We start from the raw sequence: 23,415 nt of genomic DNA, 5'->3' as shown, positions 1-23,415 counted from the left end.
TTTGTGTGTGTGTGTGTGTGTGTGTGTGTGTGTGTGTGTGTGTGTGTGTGTGTGTGTGTGTGTGTGTGTGTGTGTGTGTGTGTGTGTGTGTGTGTGTGTGTGTGTGTGTGTGTGTGTGTGTGTGTGTGTGTGTGTGTGTGTGTTATTGTTGGTCCGTTACAGGTGCCAGTCATAGCCATCGTAGGTTCAGGGGGAGGTTTCAGAGCAATGGTAGGTTTCTCTGGAGTAATGAAGGCCCTGTATGAGTCTGGGGTCCTGGATTGTGCCACCTACGTCGCAGGCCTCTCTGGATCCACGTGGTCAGTTAACAGTAAACACACATTTGCTTGTGGTGTGATCTCTCTTTGCTTCTCATTCTCTCTCTCTCTCTCTCTCTCTCTCTCTCTCTCTCTCTCTCTCTCTCTTCTTAGTCTTTCTCACTCTCCTCTGTCAGGCTGTGTCTGCACTCTCTCTCTCTTTCTAAACCCTCTCTCTTCCTTTCTCTCTTCATTACCCCCGCCCCCCCCCCCTTCCCAATCTGTTTCCCCATCATGATGCTAGCAAGCGTGTCTTCCGCTTTGAACTTCCCTCACTTCTCCTTTTCAAGCATTTCTTACACATTCTGTCCACTTCTCTCATCCAATTCACACTTTCCTGCTAGCCTGTGAGAAAATATTGAGTGTGTTAGATCGGTCATATTTCAAACTCTTTACTTGTGGGTTAGCTGCAAAATACCTTCTTTTGCTTTGGAAAAGTGTTTGCAGTTTGATATTAATTTAAGGCTAAATCATTTTGTGGTTCCCCTCTTTCGTTTTCCCCAGGTATATGTCCACTCTCTATTCCCACCCTGAGTTCCCTACGAAAGGCCCTAAAGAGATAAACCAGGAGCTGATGAAGAGTGTCAGTAGTAACCCACTGCGGCTGCTGCTACCCCAGCACATCGGCAACTACGCCCATGCTCTGTGGAACAAGAAGGCTGCAGGGCAGCCTGTCACCTTCACCGATATATTTGGCATGCTCATCGGAGAGACGCTTATACCCGCGGTATGAGCTGTTCACCACATGCTTTTATGGTTTTGTGGTTTAACCCTATACTTTGTTTACCGGTATATTAAATAGCGAAAATAGCCAATCTACGAGCTCACAACGCGACACAATGCAACATGTTGTGAGCTTGTAGATCCACTATTTTCACAGAATGCTTCGCTTACGTTTGCCGATTTTCGGGGAATTTACACTTATTATGACATGGCCAGATCAGAATTCATGTGGTTAATGATTAATGATTTTTCCTTCCCGTTCTTTGCTTATTGACCTGCTATCCTCTAGCTGTCGCCCCCCATTTCCTCTCTTTTGTGACACGTGACCTTCAGTAACTATTTCACACTGTTCTCTTTCAAAGTTATGAAATAAAAGGGAAGAGGAGCTACACTCTCTCAAGGCCAGTTTGATATTCTAATAATAAAAATAACATTTCAGTCTCAACCTTTATCAGATCAGTTCTGATGAAGGTCGGGAGTTATTATTTTATTTTATTATTATTATTGAAGAAACAATTTGGCCTTGAGAGTGAGGCTCTTCATCCCTTTTGTTTCACTAATTTAGGACCTCTCCTTGAGTTGCTTTGAGCACAGATTTTCTTTCAAAATAATGCCATTACACTTAAAATTGTGAGGGCATGCAACAAACTGACATTGATTTTCTCTTATTTCACCTTAGCTATCACCTGTCAGGGCGAAAGCAAAGGGGGAGATTATGTTTTGAGATTTGAGATTTGTTTCTTTTTCCGGGGCAAATCAATGTCACAATCAATGTCACATTTCTTGTGCACGCTGCCAGTAGAAGCGTAATCATCGGACTGATCGGACTGAAACCATGGCCAAATACTTCATAGGTGACTGACGTAATAGACTGGCCACACTTTCTGGTGGAAATAGGCACTTCGCCGAGCGCATGAAACTTTCCAGTTTGTCTTACAATATAGTATGTGATGTAAAAATATTTCATAATGTAAATAGATCGTATTGTTTGAGATTTTGTTTTGTTTGTCTCATCTCAGAGGATGGATACCAAGCTGAGTGAACTGCAGGAGAAAGTGAATGAGGCTCAGAGTCCCCTTCCTCTCTTCACTTGTCTGCATGTCAAGCCCAACGTGTCCGAGCTCATGTTTGCAGGTAAGCCTGTGTGTGTGTGTGTGTGTGTGTGTGTGTGTTTGTGTGTGTGTGTGTGTGTGTGTGTGTGTGTGTGTGTGTGTGTGTGTGTGTGTGTGTGTGTGTGTGTGTGTGTGTGTGTGTGTGTGTGTGTGTGTGTGTGTGTGTGTGTGTGTGTGTTTGTTAGTCTAATGTATGTTTTTGCATACATAATGAGTAACTAGAAGTGCTCAAATGAGCTAAGCCACATGCAAAGTAACCAAGCTGGTCATATTTCCTTATAACAGAAAGTATGCACCATGGTAAGATAAGCTGATATGCAGTGGTTGCTCTGGGTTGGTGGCTTTGCTACATCAAGGAACTGAACTGTGCACAAGAGCATGTCAGATTCTAGCTTTGAAGTGGAACTGATAAACAGTGTGTGGACATTATTATTTTTTTAGATTCTAGCTTTGTCCCATTTTGTACTTCCTCAATCCACATTTATTTTTGTGTGGACTCAACTGTATAGTATATTTGGAGATAAAATCTACAAGACAAAGTATTATGCAAGTGTTATTCCAATGATTGTAGAATGCATACTAGTTGCTTTCTCCCAAAACTTGACATTAACTACTGTATCATGCTATTAAGTGACATTTGCTGCTGCTGCTTCATTGGAATTGAATAGTAGGCTGACTTTATAGATTCCTAGAATGTAGGATCTTCTGCATTAGGCCTACACTCTGGATAGACAATCATTCTGTTACAGGGATGTTTTACACATGGGAAAATGACAGAAATCTCATTAAGCGAATACATGCCATTACTGGTACTGATCAAACTCAACTTATTACAAGCAATATCTTAGTGTCATAGGTATGGTGCATGTGCATTGTATAATGCAAGATGTTATTGTAACACCATTGGCTTTAAAGTCACAGCTGCAGATTATTTAGATTATATATAAATTCAGCAAATCTCTGCATGTGCGAGTGCGTGTATGCGTATCTGTCCCCTGCGTATCTTGAGAACCGACAGGCCGATCGACTTCAAACTTCTGCGTATCGTGTATCGCAGAGGACCTGATGGAGTGCGGTGCTGGTGCCCAGTGTGAAGTCGGTCGGAATCCTTCCCAATGGGCATTGTTCGCAACGGACATTGTTCTCAATGGGAATTGTTCCCACACTGGGCATCGTTCCCAACAGGATCGGCCTATTAACCAAAAAGGTGTATGTATTCCACCAGAAAGTGTGGCCAGTCTAAGGCGTCAGTTGTCTGCTACAGTACTATGTCGACAGGTCCTCTATGACTTCAGTCATACATTTTTGGCATTTACTTCATTGATCCACTGGCAGCATACACAGGAGATGTGGCACCGATGGGCCAGTGGTCTGCAATATTAGCAAACAACAATGTCAAATAGACAGACACACAGGAATGAAAGCAGATCCTTCCTCTTTGCCCTTTACCCAGGAGGAGATAATATTATTAAAAAACAGAAAGAATGCATACAGCCTCTAACATCATGCAATTGTCAAAATATGCCATTTCCACGTGTCGGATCATTTAGCACTATATATATTCTGTGGTTAGAAATGAGCTCTCTAGCACACCCATTTTGCTTGATTGGGCCAATAATGTCTGCTGATGATAGGCATTAGGCACACAAAGATTCATGGTGTCAGGTGAAACTATTCGGAAGTTATGTGTTTTTACGAGAAGCCACTCCCAGAGATATCCTGCCAACAGACAGAGACACAAATGGAATGGGGTGAAAACATAACCCCTGTCCAACTGATAAAATTGGTATCCCGACCTGAAAATGAATTATCTGTTTATTAAGGAGCTGGAGAGACATGGAGACTCCTGTTACTGAACAAACACTCTATAGCAATGGTTACAATCAGAATATAAGTTAAAATTTCCCGTTTCAAAAACGGGGCTTATAGAAAAGGTTTCTGTTAAGTATGATCATATTGTAAGTACTAGACCAGTGAAGTCGGTTGGTGGAACGGTTTTAGAGATACGTGGATACAGACTTTCATACGTACGTACAGAGATTCCTTGCATTTATTGTAAGTAAGTACAGATCCTTTTTTTGGTGAATGGATAGTCAAGGTTGTGCTTTAATGTTACATCTTGTGTAGAGGTACATAAGAGTAAAACTTATTTTTGTTCGGCTTCCTTCAGACAATGCAGCAGCAGCATAGGTAATAATAATAATAATAAAATCGGCAAATAAATAAAAGAAAGGATATGGGCGATTGACAAGTTTTACATTGTGAAAGGATCAAGAACTCAAGAAGAGTTTCTTCATGAGTGTGGTCATTCTTCAAGTCTATCTATAATTTATCTCAGTAACATTCAAATGTCATTCATCGTGGTTTTGCACACACCCCAATACAAACCCTCAACATTGCACTGTTGTTTATTTTGTTGTCATGTCAGTGACAGTTTTTTGTATGGCAAAGCAGTGCGTAGGACAGTTAGAAATGTCTGCCTGGCTTTAAAGCATTTTCTGGGCCTCTTGCCTATGTTAAGATTTAAGGTCAAACAGTAACAGCACTTTATATTATAAAAAAGAAAATTGTGGTAAATCCGATATTACCTGTCTTAATGTTGTTACTTAATTTTCACTTGCTGCCAACTTCATTTAAAGCCCCCAGGGTTATATCACGTCTGGATATGCCGGATCTGGCTTGATCAAGACATAATGCAGGTTTAAGTTTAACTTGAGCCAGCTTTATTTGCATATCCATGGCATGGGTGTTATTCTCAAAGCGTGCATAGAAGTGCTAAATTCACCTGAGAGTGATCATCATGTAGACACTTATACGACCTTTGCAGTGTTGATTGCCTTTCCAAATACCCGAAGTTGTACGCAGCAGTACAAACTTTAAGCATGGCGCAAGAGTCCCTGTTCCACCCATGCCTTCTGATTTGGGAATGTTTGTGTAATCCTCTGGTCACTGTCATTGATCCAGTGACCTGATTCCGTGAATGCAACAATGTTGTTGTTTCCACGGGCGGGAACACAAGCCACTCTTGTCGTGCTGGAACTACAGAGTAATAACAAAAGAAAGTAAAAATAAGCCACAGTTGTAACTTGATCGCTTTCATAGACAGAAAATAATGGAATAATAGGTTGCAGAGCTCTAAGCTGAGGAAATCCTTGGTGGTTTGCGTGTGTATGTGTGTGTGTACTTGCACGATAGTGACTATGTGTGTACATATTTTTTCATTTTTAACTGCCTTTTGTCACAATGACTATATATTCTGCATATCTCAAGGCTTATGTTGTTACTGTACTGCTTACATTCCTAGCAAAGTAATGAAAATGTCTTTATTGACCCCAGATATCAGGGTTGATGTACAGAGATAACAATGTTGTAAGGCAATTATGGTTGATGTATGAATTCTTCTGCTTTTAATTTGTATTTGATGCTCTGTTTCAACATGCAGATTGGGTGGAGTTCAGTCCCTATGAAATTGGGATGGCTAAGTATGGAACCTTCATGACCCCTGACTTGTTTGGAAGCAAGTTCTTCATGGGAACCGCTGTTAAGAGATATGAGGAAAACCCGTTGCATTTTCTCATGGGTATGAGAGAGACGGCATGACATCAACACATGACAACAAATAAGATACACAGATATACTGTATGTGCGTCCATACACACACAGAGCATTTTCTGCACACATTGATATTCTTTTCCTGTGTCAGGTGTGTGGGGCAGTGCCTTCTCTATCCTCTTCAACAGAGTGCTGGGGGTAAAAGACACAGTTGGTGGCAGCACCATGGAGGAGGAAATAGGTAATTTCTCTTCCTCTGAATATCTCTTTTTGTCTTCTTTCTTTTCTTTTTTTGCTATTTACCACTGAAAGGTCAAGATACAGCCTATCCCTTGGATCAGTGAATATGCTTGGTTTCCCATACAGGAGATTCTGGTTCGAATCCAAGTGGTTACTGTGACAGGCTCAAGAAGGACAGATGACTGGCAAGGTTTTAGATCAAAAGTTATCTTTATATCCATGCAACCAGACACTGTTTACCATGTCTTTGTTGTAATGATGTGGTAGATAGCCATAAGGAAACAAACAACCAAAAAGACAAGCAAAAGCATGATAGAGGCTCTTCCTTCCTGCTTATGCTGTGTATTGATTCAATTGATACACAACAGGTGTGTAGTCACACCTAGGCTAGCACTGAGTCCAATGAGTTTGACTGCTGATGCAGTACATTACACTAACAGTGGACACTGCTTAAATCATCCATCATCCCAGAGTTACATTGGAGGCTTGTCTGGGATGGTTTTCCAGTGTGTGTGTGGGGGGGATTTAAAATGGCAGCCCTTGCCTGAATCCCAGGATCCCAATATCCGCTTTGGCCAAGGGGGGATTCCTGTTTGGATGAGTGGTAGATGTTTGGTTTCCCGTGCCAGACACCTGGATTTGAATCCAGGTGGTGGTTACACTAGGAACATTTTAGAAATACATCCACAATATAAAGTTGTATTTAGAGATATTATACTCAGGGTGATTGCCCATTTTAAGCCTGATTTATGAGCTTGTGGATCGGTTATTTTCTGTGTGCGACACTCGTACGCAACTAAATATAACTCAGGCTTTTACCTTCCAGACAGGAGCACCTACAGTATGCCTCAGCACTGCACCTCTCATTGTTGTCAGTGTGGACACCTTCGTCATCGTCTGATAGTAGATTTACTTTGGCACACTTTGACACCTACATTGTAAGAGATTGCCCTTTAAATAGTCTTAAATGCTTACATAGGATTGGGTGTGTGTTTGTGTTTTCATGTGTGATATCCACAGACAAAAGAAAAGATATCAGCTTCCGGTAGTTCTCCCTGACAGCTCATCAGATGTGTTTAGCTTGGGGGCTTTGTTTGGTTTCTCACAGGAACAATGGCGTGGGACGCTCGTAAGTGCTAAGAATGTCTCCGCCCTGTTAAAGAATGTATTAGTTTATTAGGCGTATTGTATTACTACCCGAAGCGTTTTATATCTATTGACAGAATCTCTGTCTGTCTGTCCTTCTCGAGAACCGTTCATCCGATCGTCTTGAAGACCCCAGGCAGTGTCATGTTTGTTGAGTGTGAAGTTAGAACGGTTCTCGTACAATGCAGTCAAGCAATCGTCCTGTTACCAATCTGGGAACCCATCGCCAAATAAAAAAGGAAAAACAGCGCCCTCTGCTGTTTTTTACTCTTTCACTTGGCTCTGGGGGGGGCTCAATGTAGCACCCGTGCGCAAGGAAACCGGGGTTTTTGGTCTGCTCTCAGCCGTCCACTTCCGGTGGTGCGACTATGTTTTCATTCCCACTCACAATATTTCTACACGGAACACTAACACCACTTCTCCCAGAGAACATGGATCGTTTTGGTTATGAGCCCACTTGTTTCTATGATGAAAGAGCAAGTTAAAATGTGAATATCTTTCTTTTTTTTTGTCGGCTCCTAGGACGCTATTGTTAAATGAGTTTTGGTTTGTTTTTAGTGGGAAGCGAGAGCACAGACAGTAAATCCCGCCCACTACATTTGATTGGGTAAAGCGCGGCCTGCTTCCTGATCTGGATGCACGCCGACTTGTAGGCCAGTGTGTACACGTTATGACGAACTCCCTCAACAGATTCAAGCGGAGAGCAGAATCTGTTCTTGAGAGATTAGCCCGTTACAAATGGGCACACGTTCCAAGCGCCACACATTCTGATTGGCCATGCCCTGAATGGCATTTCCTATACTCACTTCTATGTGTGCAGCAATATATATTAGTGTTGAGTGTTGTCACAAATACTGCGTATACATTTTTCAATACATATTGATTCTGAATATTTTAAATTGTTTGAAATTGTTATTTGCTGCACTATTGATACCAGCCGCACATTCTCCTATCACTGCACTTGCCTCTGCCTAGTGGAATAGTCAAGAAACCATACTGCATCTTTCTCGCACTGCAGCGACAGACAGACTGCTCCATACAGTATCAGAAAATAGTTGACAGTTTGTTATTTTTTTGTTGTTTTTTTAAATATTTTTTGGGGGCTTTTTATGCCTTTATTATTGGTAGGCTGACAGGTAATGGGGAGAGAGAGATGGGGAATGACACGCAGCAAAGGCCGTCGGGATCGGGACTCGAACTCGCAACGCACTGTCAGGCTACATTGTAGCCTAGGTGCCGTCCGGGCCACAATTTGTTGTTTTTGACAGTTAGCCTGCCAATATAATTTTGTTAGACGCATGACACTGTTTCTAGGAATTACACAGGGCGCTGTTCGTTATTTTACGGCATGGGCTACCATGACTTTCTTCTTTTTTCTTTGCAAAATTACAGTATGCCCACTTCCCCAGACACCAGTACACCCCTGGAGATAAATGATTGTGTTATATCATCTATACTGTAGAGGTGCTACTGCAAATAACTTCTCTTAAAGATGGGTCCTAATGACTGCATGTGTTTTTCTAACAGAGCAGATCAAGCCGCAGCACATCCTTGGAGAGGACAGTCTGGATAATGATGCCTTTGTTATTGGTAGGCTGACAGGAAATGGGGAGAGAGAGATGGGGAATGACACGCAGCAAAGGCCGTCGGGATCGGGACTCGAACTCGAACTCGCAACGCACTTGAAGATGGGTCCTAATGACTGCATGTGTTTTTCTAACAGAGCAGATCAAGCCGCAGCACATCCTTGGAGAGGACAGTCTGGATAATGATGAAGAACCACGCAAAAAAGGTGACTTAAAACTTAAAATGGTGTGATGGAAAAAAAAAATATATATATATATATTATTATTTTATTTATTTATTTTGGGGGGGGGGGGGGGTACAGAACCCAAGATAACGTTATCCGAAGATTTACTGCTCCATTCACTTCCTGGTTAACTTATTACTTTAAAATCCTGTATCTCGGCTCCTGTGTACTTTTTTTTTTACTATGTATTTTTGGCGAAACATGTTATTTTCAACTGGGTATAACAAGAGAATGGGAGGTCACGATGACATTTTTTCTTTTTACGGAAGCAGTGATTTCCTCCGTGATTAGCAACCATCAGGAGATTGATCATACTGGAGATAAATATTCTGTGGTTCTTGAAAAAATTGTCAGAATGCTTAAAAATGCTGGCAGAAGCTACCTGCCAGAATTAGAAAGCCCCTGGCAGTGAATGAGTTAAGTGCCTTCTTCTTAACTATCATGTTATATGCTGTGTCAAGGCTATTATTATGACAGTGCTGCTGTGGGCACTACCAGGTGTCATGACTCTGAAGGCACCTGCCTTTTCTTTTCTTGCATGGCTCTGTAGAGCCATCTGTTTACGTGTTTGTCCGGAGCTAATCTGGCAAAACTGCACCGATCAGCACCAAATTGCTTGTGGATGCTGCACATAGGCCAAATAATTATCTTTGATTTTTTTCACATACTGTATGTTTTATATTTTTGAGTGGTGCCAACCACTCCTACATTTGACTTTGTCCGTCTGTCCGTATGTTTGAGCACGGCTGATTGGTCAAGCTTCACATGACACGTGACAATATGTTGTCACGTGTCACATGACAACATATTGTTGCTGATTGCAACACAAGGATGCAACCAGTTACACTTTCAAAGGCACCACTCTCTTCACACTGGGTGTGATTTTTAGCGGCGCTAGCCGCTCTATACCTTTAGGTATAGAGCGGCTAGCGGCGCTAGCCGCTCTATACCTTTAGGTATAGAGCGGATATTAGCCCTCTATGCCTGGCTTTTGCGTCAACGTTCTGATTGGTCAGGTGCGCCAACGTTCTGATTGGTCAGGTGCGTCAACGTTCTGATTGGTCAGGTGCGCCAACGTTCTGATTGGTCAGGTGCGCCAAAGTTGTGATTGGTCACTATTCATGACATCACTATGATGTCATGAATATAGAATTCGATGTCTATATAAACGATGACAATGACTTCATCTTATTATTCATTTGGCTAAAGTCTCCGTCTAGGTAAGTTATTTAAAGTTAATATGACGAATAGAAAGAGAAAGATACAAGAACAGATGAAGGGTGAATGTATAGAAAGTCTGAGTTCGGGACCCAGTCATCCGTTATGACAGAATGGTTTGATAGAGACGATCGAGAATCCAAGAGTCCGTTAAGGTTCTGATTGGTCAGGCCCGTCAAGGTTCTGATTGGTCAGGCCCGTCAAGGTTGTGATTTGTCAGGCAAGGGGACTATTCATGACATCACTATGATGTCAAGGTTTATTTTTTATTTCCTCATGTTTTTTTTTGTATATATTTTTATTTGGCTAAAGTCTCCTTCTAGGTAAGTTATTTAAAGTTAGATCCTCAATTTAACTTTATCTGTCGTCGACGCTCTGATTGGTCAGACCCGTCAACAAAGTGATTGGTCAAGCTTCACATGACACATGGCTATAAACACATTATAAACACATATCGATGACATAATGTATTCAAAGGCGCCGCTACCTTCACACAGGGTGTGATTTTTTTAATTACATCTAATAATGGAAACAATGACACTCGGATTGGACTGAGTGATGTCACCGGTCCATGGGAGCCATGCGATCTTTTGATCCACATTATGTTTTTTTCAACCTAAGCTGGATGATTTCAATATGATTTTTTTTCACTGTCTATATGAGGCAGCTTTCCGTGAGTGGCATGTAGGAAAAATAGACCAGGAGCGTATTGTTAGCGGGGCATGCCCACCCAGGCCTTCCCGTAGGTCCACCCCAAAAGGTTTTACTTTATGAATTTTGTATTTTATTTTGTATCTTATGAAGATGATTGCCTAGCAAGCATTACGTTTAACTTACAGTCATAGGCTACAAGAAAGTTGCAACAGTGACGAGAACTGAAATGTGTGTGAATCACAGCCACATTCATAACTTTGACACTCTGGAGGGTGTGAGGGGAAGTCTACACCCTGACATTCTGTAGGGTTTGAAGGAAAGTATACACCCTGACACTCTCTAGGGCAGGAGTCTTCAACAGGGGGTCCGGGACCCCTAGGGGTCCTCAGAGTTACGACAGGGCTCCGCCAAATCTTTGTGTAATAGGATTTATTTCCTTTCTTACGGAAACCACTTGAACCCTAACATCCCTATTCTGAGGGGAACATTCACCGATAAAAGCAGATCTAACGTGTCACAGTGTGACTCGTTGTGAGCTTGTAGATCTGCTATTTTTGGTGAAGAGGTTTGGTGTAGAGGGGGGAATACGCAGACCAAGCTCAAAGGTGAAATTGATTAAGTATTGAGGGTTCAAGAGGTTAAATGTCTGAAAATACACATTAAAAAGGATAATGTGTATAATAATTTATGTGTATAAAACACAATTGTATGGAATATGTAGTGGGGGTCCTTGCTTCATCTGTCTCTCAGCTAAGGGGTCCATGGTCTGGAAAACGTTGAAGACCCTTGCTCTAGGGTTTGAGGGAAAGGCTACACCCTGACACTTAAGTGTCTCCTTTTTTCATTTTTATCTATTCTACTGTATCATGTTAAATGCTGTGTCACGGCTTAAGTATGCAACTGCTGTGGGCACTACCAGGCCAGGTAATGACTCTGATGTCATGGTAGGCCATAGCCATGATGACTGTGAAGTTAGGAGAAAATGCCACAAGTCCTAGGCCCTGGGAATCGAACCCTGGACGTGGCAGCTACAGTATGTGGTCGGTGCATTAGCTGGTTGAGCTGCCACATCGAATATAATTAGATTCTATTTTATTACTGCAAAACAAATAAGACATCATGGTTTTATTCCTCAATAACTCTTCATAATTATTTACTTTGTCATTGAGAAAGTTAGTTCCGGACTTCTGGGTGGTTTTCTTTGTACCTTCTTACCTAATAGGGGACATCCAGATAGTCAGTCAGGATTTCAAACACATTCCACTTTGATTATTGGTTGGTGAAAACTGACTGGAGTAAAGGAGAATAGGGAAATTATACCTCTGTTGTGTGAAAGTATAAAAATACAAGTCCAGACATGACTGAATTGTAAATGCCTGTCTAAAGGCCTTATATATTACATACCAGAAGTATCATTTAAGTACGAAAAGTCAGTGGACCTACTGACCTATATATGGTAATTACACACCCTGTTATCTTGCTCCCCAGGAGGCACAGAAAACCAGGAAACAGAAGATGAGAACCATCAGGCCAGCTGGGTCCAGAGAATGATCTCTTGCTTTTTGAGCGACTCTTCTTTGTTCAACACACGAGAGGGTCGGGCAGGGAAGGTATGCCTTTTTTCCCTTTCTTTTTTGATGTAATATAGTAGTAGGTTGGGCTTTGACAAAACAAGAGTATGAGTGCAAAGTATAAATAGTCCATGAAAAGGAGATAGAAGAGTGTCATGCTTGTCGCTTACTTGTTAAAAGCAAGATTTCATTTTGGAATACAATCTCCACACCCAAACCCTTCCCACAGGTACACAATTTCATGCTGGGTCTGAACCTGAACACAGAGATGCCCTTCTCCCCGTTCAGCGCCAACATCCTCAACGAGTACGGTCCTCCAGAGGATGAGGTGGATGCTGTTACAGGTAGGGGTGGTGGAAAAAGCTATTTATTCCTTTATTATTATTTCTTTATTATTAGTTATTCCTCTGTATGTGTGTGTCCTCCGATTATGATTATCTTTGGTCTTTTGTAACAGATAGGTGTAAATAGTGTACTCTACATAATTTTAATGCAATTTTAGTTCTGTAATATGCTTCCAGGAGAATGCTACTTCTCAAGCCCTTGGAGTTTTTTTTTTTACTGATTTTCCTTACTTGCAAATTGTTGTGTCTTTTTAATTAAATTAAACAAAACAAAACAAATAAATAATAGATAACTTCACAGTGAAAGTCCTAAACCCTGAATCTTAAACACCTTCCTCCCAAAACGTAATTCTCGATAAACCAAAATCCCTCCCAATGTTGTGTGGAATATGTTCTGTTCTCATTCAGACCCAGATGAGTTTTCTGAAATCTACGAGCCTTTGGATGTGAAGAGTAAGAAGATCCATGTGGTGGACAGTGGTCTAACCTATAACCTTCCCTACCCCCTCATCCTGAGGCCGCAGCGCGGTGTTGAACTAATCATCTCCTTTGACTTCTCTGCAAGACCCAGCGACTCCAGCCCACCCTTTAAGGTATTTGACCTGAAGGCTGATCACTGTTACTCCATACCTGGTGTAGTTAACTAATAACACAATGAAATCTGCAGTGTTAAAGGAACACTGAGGAGGCTGAGGTCCTTCGGTGTGTGTAACAGGATGCTACAGATGTTCTATCAGTCTGTAATGGCTAGCTCTCTCTTCTTTGCGATTGTATGCTGGGGGGGGTTACATTAATGCCGGGGATACGAGCAACCTGAACAAGCTGGTCAGGAAAGCTAGCTCCATCACATGAAGATTGTGAGAAGGTTTAGGAACAGGGGTAATGATAGATTCATTTTAGGCGACTGAATTTCCCCAGCTTGATCAATAAGGGTCTTATCTTAAAATGTGTCCTCACTATGCTCGTTATAAGATGGTAACATTTCTGTATAACCACTCTCAAAGGTGCGCTGTGGACAGTTCAGAAACCTGCCTACGAATCACATCATCAGTGGTCCTTTCAAACAAGATTTCACAAGAACTTTGTGTGGTCCAGGAAGAAAAAGGCTTATAGTAAACTACAGCCTTTTTCTTCCTGGAAAGTTTAGCTTTAGCATTTACTCCCCATCAATGATATCATTTGAGGAAGGTTTCTGATCTGAGCGTTAGTGAGATAAGGTTGAAAATGGCTGGAGCGCTCTTTTCATTTAACTGAGATATTGTACAAATGTAACCACATGCGCCATTTGTTTACATTTGTACTCTCTCTTGACTTAATTAACACTGAGGATTTCACTGTGTATAATATCATTATATTGACAGACCCTTGATAAAGGGATTGAAGAATAAGGAAGTGAATTAGGAAGTGGTTAAAACAACACATTTGTAGAGGAAACATTTTTCAGTTTCTTGAATTTGCACCCTAGGAACTTCTGCTTGCAGAGAAGTGGGCTCGGATGAACAAACTGCCCTTTCCCAAGATCGACCCCAAAGTTTTTGACCGAGAGGGCCTGAAAGAATGCTACGTCTTCAAACCAAAAAGGGGGGAAAAGAATTGCCCCACCGTCATCCACTTTGTGCTGGTCAACATCAACTTTAGGAAGTTCAAAGCCCCCGGTAAGTACATACGCATGTGGAGGTTTTCATGTCGCGGAAAATATTTTTGGGGCTCTTTTGTAGGATTATAATGAGGCACGTTTACCATCACAGCATATGAGGCATCTCTTCCTCCAAGTAAAACACTGGAATTCCACCATATTTGGTCATTTCCGTTGTTTTACACATACTGTAGGAGAAAGTTGGGCCCCTTGTCTGCGTGACCCCAGTAAATCTTACCCTTAAAGCCACAATCCGTAGGTTTGTGTGTGTGTGTGTGTGTGTGTGTGTGTGTGTGTGTGTGTGTGTGTGTGTGTGTGTGTGTGTGTGTGTGTGTGTGTGTGTGTGTGTGTAGGGGGGGGGGGGTCCTTGAGTGCAGGCCTGGTGCCTGGGGGGGCCTCTCTCTCACACATCAGTGGGAGAGATCTGAGTGTAAACAGACCACATATCTTCAGCCGTACAAAGTTACACACTAACACCACATCCATGAAGGTCCCTATCCACTTTAAGGAGGGTACAGGATATAATACCTCTTCACATACAGGTCATCCACCTACATACTTCCTCTGTCTGTTTATGTATGTTACACAAGGCTGTTTTTTTTGCACTGCAAACATTTTACACTGCAGGAAGTTTGCCAAATTGGGGGAAAAAAGGCATGATGTTGACATGTACAGTGAACAAAAGTGGCTATGTAAAAGTTTCATGCTTTCATGCTTTCATTACACACCATACATTGAGATATTCAATTCAATTCAATTCAATTTTATTAAAGTGTCAAATCACAACAAGTTGTCTCAAGACACTTTACATGTAGAGAAGACACCCGACAATCCCACCCTGAACAAGCAATTTTTTGCGACAGTGGCAACGAAAAACTCCCTCTTAACTGGAAGAAACGTCAGGCAGACCCTAGGCTCTAGGGCGGCGGCCTTCTGCCTCGACCGTGTCGGGGGAAAGAGGCGAGAGAGAGACAGAGACAGAGACAGAGAGAGAGAGAGAGAGAAAGAGAGAGAGAGAGAGAGAGAGAGAGAGAGAGAGACAGAGAGAGAGAGAGAGAGAGATACAGTGCAGGTAGTAACAGTAACAATAGTAGCACATATAATAGTGTAAGATATATATGATTGATTGATTGATTGAATATTTTATTAGGCAAAAGAATGTAAAACAACACATTTACATTTAAAATACTTTGTCTAACAGGTCCGTTCATAAAAATCCTTGCGGACTTGTTTCCAATGTTTCCAATGAGGGCCTTGGTATATATAATGATAGTATAATATAGTACAGCAATGATGTGTATGTAGTATATAATGGTATAATATAAGAATGTTAAGATAATATACAGTATATATAGTATAGTGGTATAGTGCAGTGTAGTAGAAATCCACAGTCGTGCTCCATGGAGAGGCCCGGTCCGCAGTCACAGTCTTGAGCCGCAGCTGGGGGTCCGTAGTGACAGTCCATGGACCTGCGACGTGGGAAATAAAAGAAACTCCGGGGAGCGGGTCCCCGGTTGTAGAATTAGTGGCAGGCCTTACTAGAGCGTGAATCCGTACAGGGTTAATTACGATTGTACCATTGGGACACAAACCCACACAACCAAAGCGAGAACGAGAAGAGAGAGGACGAGAGGAGAAGGGGGGGGGGGGGGGGGGGGGGGGCAGGGGAGGGGAGAGAGGATAACTATAGGGTGACTGAGTCTATACACTTCGGCTATAGGCTTTATCATAGAGAAAGGTTTTTAGTCTAGTCTTAAATATACAGAGTGTGTCTGCTTCGCGGACTGAGACTGGGAGAAGGCTCCACAGCTGAGGTGCCTGAAACTTAAATGCTCTGCCTCCTGTTCTAATTTTTTTGGGGTTTCCTGGAGCCGTAAGCATTTTTTCATACTGTGGGCGCAGTGGTGTTCTGGTTGGTTTATAGGGCTCGATGAGTTCTTTGAGATATACTGGTGCCTGTCCATTGAGAGCCTTGTATGTGAGGAGAAGAACTTTAAACTCGATTCTGTATTTAACCGGGAGCCAGTGCAAAGAGGCCAATGAAGGAGTGATATGATCTCTTCTTCTGGTTCCTGTCAGTATGCGCGCAGCGGCATTCTGGACAAGCTGCAGGCTATTTAGGGACTTACTTGGGCAGCCTGATAGTAAAGCGTTGCAATAGTCCAGCCTAGAAGTAACAAATGCGTGGACAAGTTTTTCTGCATCGTTTTGGGACAGAATGTGCCTAACTTTTGCAATATTACGCAGGTGAAAAAAGGCATTTCTTGAAATTTGTTTTATGTGGGACTGAAAGGACATGTCTTGGTCAAACGTGACTCCCAGATTCTTTACAGTGGCCCTGGAGGTCAAGGTAATACCATCTAGGGTAAAATTCTCATCGGCTAATTTATCTCTGAGGTGCTTAGGGCCAAGTACAATAACTTCAGTTTTGTCCGAGTTGAGGAGTAGGTAATTACGGGTCTATAAGACATGCTTGAAGTTTAGCCAGTTGATCTGTTTCATCTGGCTTCATTGATAGATATAATTGTGTATCATCTGCATAGCAATGGAAATTTATAGAGTGTTTCCTAATTATCTCACCTAAAGGAAGCATATATAGAGTAAATAGTATTGGTCCAAGTACAGAGCCTTGTGGGACTCCGTATTTAACCTTTTCGCGTAGTGAAGGTGTATCGTTAACGTTTACAAATTGAAATCTGTCAGACAGATAGGACTCAAACCAGTTCAATGCAGATATATTGATAACTTTGCATGTGCTAGGTGCTAAGTTGATGTTTAATTCAAAGTTAATGTCCCTGCAAGGTTTTTCCCTAACAAGAAATGCAAACTTATTATTACTCGCTGCCTTGCACATACGGTACACTACATTGTTAATTCATCCATTTATAAGAGTGTACAAAATGTAACCAAAATTTGTTTCCGTAATTTGTACACTCTCTGAGATCAATTAACACTTGATTGCATGGAGTAGATACCCTCCTGGGTGGGCATGTTTTAACTGACCTCCATTTTCTCATGTTTTAACTGACCTCCATTTTCTCATGTTTTAACTGACCGCCATTTCTTCATGTCTTAACTGACCTCGATTTCCTCATGCCTTAACTGACCTCCATTTCCTCATGTTTTAATTGACCACCATTTCTTCATCTTTTATCTGGCCTCCATTTCTTGCAGGAGTCCCAAGAGAGACCGAGGAAGAGAAAGAGGCTGCAGACTTTGACATCTTCGACGACCCTGAGACGCCATACTCTACCTTTAACTTCCAGTACAACAACAAGGCCTATATTCAGCTCCACGACCTCATGGAATTTAACACACTCAACAACTTAGAGGTCAGTTTTATCTTCTTGGTTTAACAATGTCTGTTTTTGACTATGGTGATGTGCTGTACATGCATGCTTCAATCTCCACACTGAAGCCTCTTGAACCAGTCTACCACAGTGCCCTACGTTTTATTACTGGTGATGATTATCACACCCATCACTGTATTTTATCTGATAAAGTGGGTTGGCCATGTCTCACAGTGCATAGACTCTAGAGAGCAACATTGTATTTTATTTATTTATAAGGCCTTGTGTGGTAAGCTTCCTTTGTACCTATCTGCGCTTTTACAACCAAAGGTTACTGGACATTCAACATGTTCACAAACACACATTAGATATACCAGTCCACGTAAGAGCAGTGAACAAGGAAAGACTGCTTTCATTTATTATGATCCACACAAATGGAACAAACTTCAGGACTCTCTGGAACTGGTGCGATTGGTCTCAATAGAGTCATTTAGGGTGCTTCTTGAGGACACACGACATAGTGACTGCACCTGTTTCATGTAACAGAGAGGTTGCTCTCAATGGGTTGGGTTGGCCAATCATGGAAGCTAATGCCTAGACCCCTCCCACATACACAGAGTTTCGGTGTATCCTCAGACAAACAGATACAGACATTTGTGGTTTTTCGGCTCTGGACAACAGCCGGTCTGACTGAATTCCCACTCGGCACTGTACTTCCCATTGGCGACACACATAGCAAGTTTTAAATCCGGGACAGTAAGTTTTGCCAAATTGTCAAATGGCATTAACACAACTGCCTACTTGGGAGTTATGCCATTCAGTGAAAGCTATTGTTTATACAGGTACATTCACCTTTGTTCATCAAGTGCATTACATGTACAAGGAATTTGTCTTGTTCAGACTAGTGCTGTGATACTCACCAAAATGACAATGGTCATGAACAAACAAGCACACACAAATGTAACCCACAATAATTACCCCACACACTCTACTGCTTGTTTGTTGATCATTAATTAATTAATTGATTCATTCATTTATCTTAAATGTTTTTGTGTAATTTACTTGTATCCTAGAGACTGCAGTCCAATTTTAAATATATTAAACAATAATATTTGGCCAGACTATATCTGGATTACACTAGTTTTGACTACACAGAAGCTGTGTTACACATAACTGTAGGAATTGACTTTCACTTGCCTTGTCTGATTCATGTCCTCTTGTTGAGTACTTGCTGAGTGCTGATGTGATGCAATTTGTTTGATTTTATTGCAAGGTCACTCCATTCAGACTGTGTCAATAAAATAGTAGTAGTGTAGATATGCAACCGTCACTCAAAGCCTTTAGAGATATTGATGGAGGCGAGCTCAGTTAGCCAGTGCTAATGTATGTAAAACAACATTACCGCTAAATGTCGCCTCAATGAACAGGATCTAACGTATGTAAAATCTGCCCAGCAACATCAAAGTTGGCTAAATTATCCAGCACTAATGGGGTCTCTCCCATAACTAAAGACTTCAAATGAATGTGCGTATGCTGATTTCTATATCTATGCACCAACCACGTTTCAATCAAGATTACAAGGTGTTCAATGGACTAATTAGATGTGGGCTAACTGCGTAGGTTGAAGTTGTCCAGACACCCTCTGCATGAAGAGGTTTATTGCAAAACAAGATATTAACTGGAAAAACTGGGCCCACCTATCAAGCCATGAAAGTAACGCATATCATGAAAGCAAATCACATTAACACCTGCGCTCTTGAAATATTTTGTTAATGATGTTGTTTTATTTTACCAGTGTTTTTTAAATAAAGGTTGAATTTCAGGGAGTATTTTCCTGAATGGATTCATAGTATAACATTTGTTCCCCCAGATAATCAAAGAGGCCATCAAGGAGAGCATTGCGTACCGGAAGGAGAATCCCTCACGCTGCTCGTTGTCCCTCTCCCTCAACGATATCCAGAAGAAGAAGTTTGGCAAGAGAGAGACCCGGACGAAACCCCGGAAGTGAAAACCTGAAGACTCAGTAGAATAAGTGGAATTCTCGTATCTGGAGACAATTGTTGAGGTTTTTCTATCTATGTAATGTGAAACACTGTGGGTCTGATAAAAACCTGTGGTTCTAAAGCGTAAGGGTTTCATGTAAAAGACTCTTCGAGTTTACCGGTAGAAGCCATAAGGAGTCTCGCCTCCTCATTGTTTGGAACTTTCCATATAAGCCTCTACGACCTACTTATTTAAATATTCAGCATCTGTGTTCAACACAGATATCATGTTCCTCTGCTCCCTTCAGCACCCCCTTAAGCCCCTCATGTTTGGCTCGTCCAAATATGCAACTGAGAACATGGAACAGCACCTTGTAACGATTGATTGGGTTTGTTTTAATGGAAACTCTTAAACATGCCAGATGCACCCCCTCTGGATGCCTGAAACATCTCAATGATGTTTACCCACCTCATGGGAGAGAGAGAGAGCACTCCTCACTAACCTGCAGGGACTGTCTCACATTAAAGCCACCATTTTTGAAAAACAAAACAAGGCCCTAGTCTTTTGCCCTTTTGCTCTTAATGACGTACTGAGGTTCATCCCTCTGAATCGGGGTAAAGGTGTGGTTATTTTCCTGACCATGTTATTTCAGGCCTCTCTATTCCTTACTGGCACACATTGTTTTTATCAAGTAATTTCCTCCTTCCCCAAACCCACGGCTGTAGGACGTCTCAGAGGGAGGGGGTGGAAGGGTGACGGGAATTACATGATTATCACAGGCACGACTGTCCCCTTCATCTCATCTTTTTATCCTCTCTCTCTTACTCTCTCTCTCTCTCTCTCTCTCTCTCTCTCTCTCTCTCTCTCTCTCTCTCTCTCTCTCTCTCTCTCTCTCATGGGCTGACAGAATTTGAGATGAGATTATTACAGGCACGACTGTCCACTTCATCTCATCCCTCCCCCCCTCTCTACCTCTCTCTCTCTCTCTCTCTCTCTCTCTCTCTCTCTCTCTCTCTCTCTCTCTCTCTCTCTCTCTCTCTCTCTCTCTCTCTCTCTCTCTCTCTCTCTCTCATGGGCTGACAGAATTTGAGGTGAGGTGAGAGAGAGGCTAAGTTTGAGGCGGGGTGGGGAGAGCATGGCGTGATCACGACATCCGCCCGTAGCTTTACGTTGCCTCTCGGCGGCGCTTAGTGGAATTTTACACACTACACCTATACCTGCAGCGTTGGAGGCCTGGAATCTGACACACTACACTTACGTATACCTGCAGGGGGCCGTGCAGAGAGCAGTGGAATTTTACACAGAAACCCTAACACCAACCCAATAGGATCACATAAACTCAGAAGACAGGTTTTTTTTGCAGTTCTACTACAGCGGTCAAAACTTTGCCAAATTGTGAGACTTGTGGGACTTCTTAGTGCATTGTACTGCAGCAATACAAGCTAATTTTGTTGCATTTAAAACCTTTTTGTCATTCATGTCTAACAGAATATTCTCTTGTATTTTACGACTGACTTGAATTGATATTCAAAGCTGAGTGCAACAAAAGACGACAAGCAATGCTGGTCTGATGAAGACATCTCTATGTTGAAACTAATTAATATCAGAGCATAGTGAAATGATGCAATATGTCAAATTTACTTATCATTATGCACCTATTTAGGTTTAATGACTATGACTATATAATACAGATTTGTCAAGCACTGTTACAGTAGCAAAAATATGTTTTCTATTATTTGTGTTAACGTGCTACCTTTTTTGTGTGTCCTTTAACATTGTTTACATAATATGGAAGTAGGGTTTTTCAGGAAATCAAATCAAGGGGACCAAGTTGTGCACATAAACATGTAATGTCATGCATATTGTTACACATCATTGAATAAAAAAACGGGGGGAAAACTATTTACAGTTGTTGTTGTTGTCTTTATTTGATACCCCTCCCAGAAATATCATGTTTGAAAGGAACTCAAACGGAACATTTGTAATAGTTTTAGCATTCTTACATTGTTTTGTTAGCTGTGCATTTTAGAATTGATTTTAAGATTTTACTGACCGGCTCACCTGGGAGCTGGCCCCTGATTACATTTCTGAATTGATGTGAGCAGGAATGCAACCTTAGCTCCTCTGACAGGGCCCTTCTGGTAGTTCTAAAGTCTAGACTGAAGACTAAAGGCAACCGCACCTTTGACATTAAGGCCCCAAGGCTTTGGAACAAGCTGCCTGAGGATAGCTAGCCAGATCAGTGTCTCCTTTCAAATCAGTTCTTAAAACACACCTAAACTTACTTTTACAGTACCCCCACCCCCCTCCTATTGCTTTTACGTTTGTTATATTTTCTGTTGATTATCTGTGTGATGTTCTTTTGCCATTGTTCTGGTAGCTGTGAAGCACCAGACAGGTGCCCTATAAACAAATGTGATTAATTATTAAAATGTAGGCTACATAATGCTTCTTCAACAGCCACATATACATACATACTCTAGTGTACAGTATTAAAATGTAGCTTTCATTACAGGATCCTCAAGAGATATGAAAGAAGATTCCTATGCTAGTCCTTTTGTCTGTATGACCTAAATGGGGCCATACTACTTTCATAAGGTTTATTCTTCCCTGAGAAAAGCTGTCTCTAAGCACTGCCAAATAATATCTTCAAAGTTATCTGGAAAAGATCTCTGAAGTCCCCTGAAAAGTCTTAGATTCACTTTGAACATGAAATGTTATGCCCTACTATTAACCATTTTATGCAATTTGTAAAACATATATTTGTGAAAGAACCTCAACTCTAAAATCTCTCTTAGAATAAAAGACATTTGCACTACATTGATTATTTTAATTATGCTCTATGGCAGGGTCTTTCTGCCGTTTTGCTACCGTCTTCTAGCTTGTATAAATCTACCTGTACATTCGTTCTATTTCTAGATCATGCCAGCACAGCAGTGGGTTATTTGCTCATTGAAAACCCCTATGGACAGGCGATAAAATAGCCCATGAGACCTGTGGGTTTGTCTCTCTGCTCACTTGCTCACTCCCTTCTGTTTGTACATCCCTTGTGTTTCCCCTTTGGGGTTTCCCCCCATTCGTATTGTTCAACTGATTCTACTGTAAGTGCATTTGATGCATTGGACCACTTTTTGTTATGCTTGGTGCCAGGCCATGAAATATTCAGATTTATGGTTCCGGAGGAGTTTTACAAAACAGCACAAGTCTGTTAACTGCTTCTTTCACCTCGACAAGGGCAGCAGCCACCCACGGACTCTTGCAGACTTGCTCCAACTCATCACCTGGTAAATCATTACATTCCCCAATTAAAGAATCATGCAAGAGCAATATTCCATCATATGAGAGTACTAATTATGTACTTAGGATACTTTGCTGCGGTGCAAGTCTCGGAGGCTCTTTTCCCTGGCTCGGAAATGTCTCGCTGTGTTTGTTCTCCAGTGAAACCCCAGCAGACATTCAATGTTGTACCGCCTCGGAAATGCCTGCCTGTCTCGGTTGACTGTATAGGAGGTCAAATGTTTTCCATACTGAAGCTTGTTAAAGTGCACATTCACGTGATTGCCCTGTATGTGCCTGTATGTCTTTTGATGTGTTGAGTCATACACATAGCACGGACGGGCTGTGGCAAACCACAAATCCCGCAATGAGGACACTCATGACCAATGCATGCGTGTGTTTGTGTGTGTGTGTGTGTGTGTGTGTGTGTGTGTGTGTGTGTGTGTGTGTGTGTGTGTGTGTGTGTGTGTGTGTGTGTGTGTGTGTGTGTGTGTGTGTGCGTGTGCGTGCGAGTGTGGTGTGGTGTGGTGTGTGTGGTGCGTGTGTGTATTTTTTGGAGGGATT

At 41.8% G+C, this 23,415-nt stretch overlaps 1 protein-coding gene across 3 annotated transcripts in view; it reads left to right on the top strand.

Annotated features, from left to right (window-relative positions):
• The window catches only part of pla2g4ab (phospholipase A2, group IVAb (cytosolic, calcium-dependent)), a 28,729-nt gene extending 8,258 nt beyond the window's left edge, over nt 1-20,471 (top strand). For 2 of the 3 annotated variants that reach the window (XM_084066838.1, XM_084066837.1), the window contains exons 8-20: nt 163-299; nt 801-1,023; nt 2,039-2,153; nt 5,574-5,711; nt 5,835-5,924; nt 8,597-8,659; nt 8,793-8,861; nt 12,240-12,361; nt 12,552-12,666; nt 13,075-13,259; nt 14,132-14,321; nt 17,477-17,634; nt 19,463-20,471. In XM_084066838.1, coding sequence (XP_083922964.1) covers nt 163-299; nt 801-1,023; nt 2,039-2,153; nt 5,574-5,711; nt 5,835-5,924; nt 8,597-8,659; nt 8,793-8,861; nt 12,240-12,361; nt 12,552-12,666; nt 13,075-13,259; nt 14,132-14,321; nt 17,477-17,634; nt 19,463-19,600 — 1,743 coding nt within the window. In that variant the 3' untranslated portion in view covers nt 19,601-20,471. The remainder of the gene's footprint in view (nt 1-162; nt 300-800; nt 1,024-2,038; nt 2,154-5,573; nt 5,712-5,834; nt 5,925-8,596; nt 8,660-8,792; nt 8,862-12,239; nt 12,362-12,551; nt 12,667-13,074; nt 13,260-14,131; nt 14,322-17,476; nt 17,635-19,462) is intronic. The other variant, XM_084066839.1, reaches the window with a different exon arrangement.
• The last annotated feature ends 2,944 nt before the right edge of the window (nt 20,472-23,415 follow it).

The sequence above is a fragment of the Gymnoscopelus microlampas genome (genome assembly GCF_963454915.1).
Source record: "Gymnoscopelus microlampas genome assembly, chromosome: 9".
NCBI lineage: Eukaryota > Metazoa > Chordata > Actinopteri > Myctophiformes > Myctophidae > Gymnoscopelus > Gymnoscopelus microlampas.
This window is presented reverse-complemented; position numbering and strand designations above follow the sequence as displayed.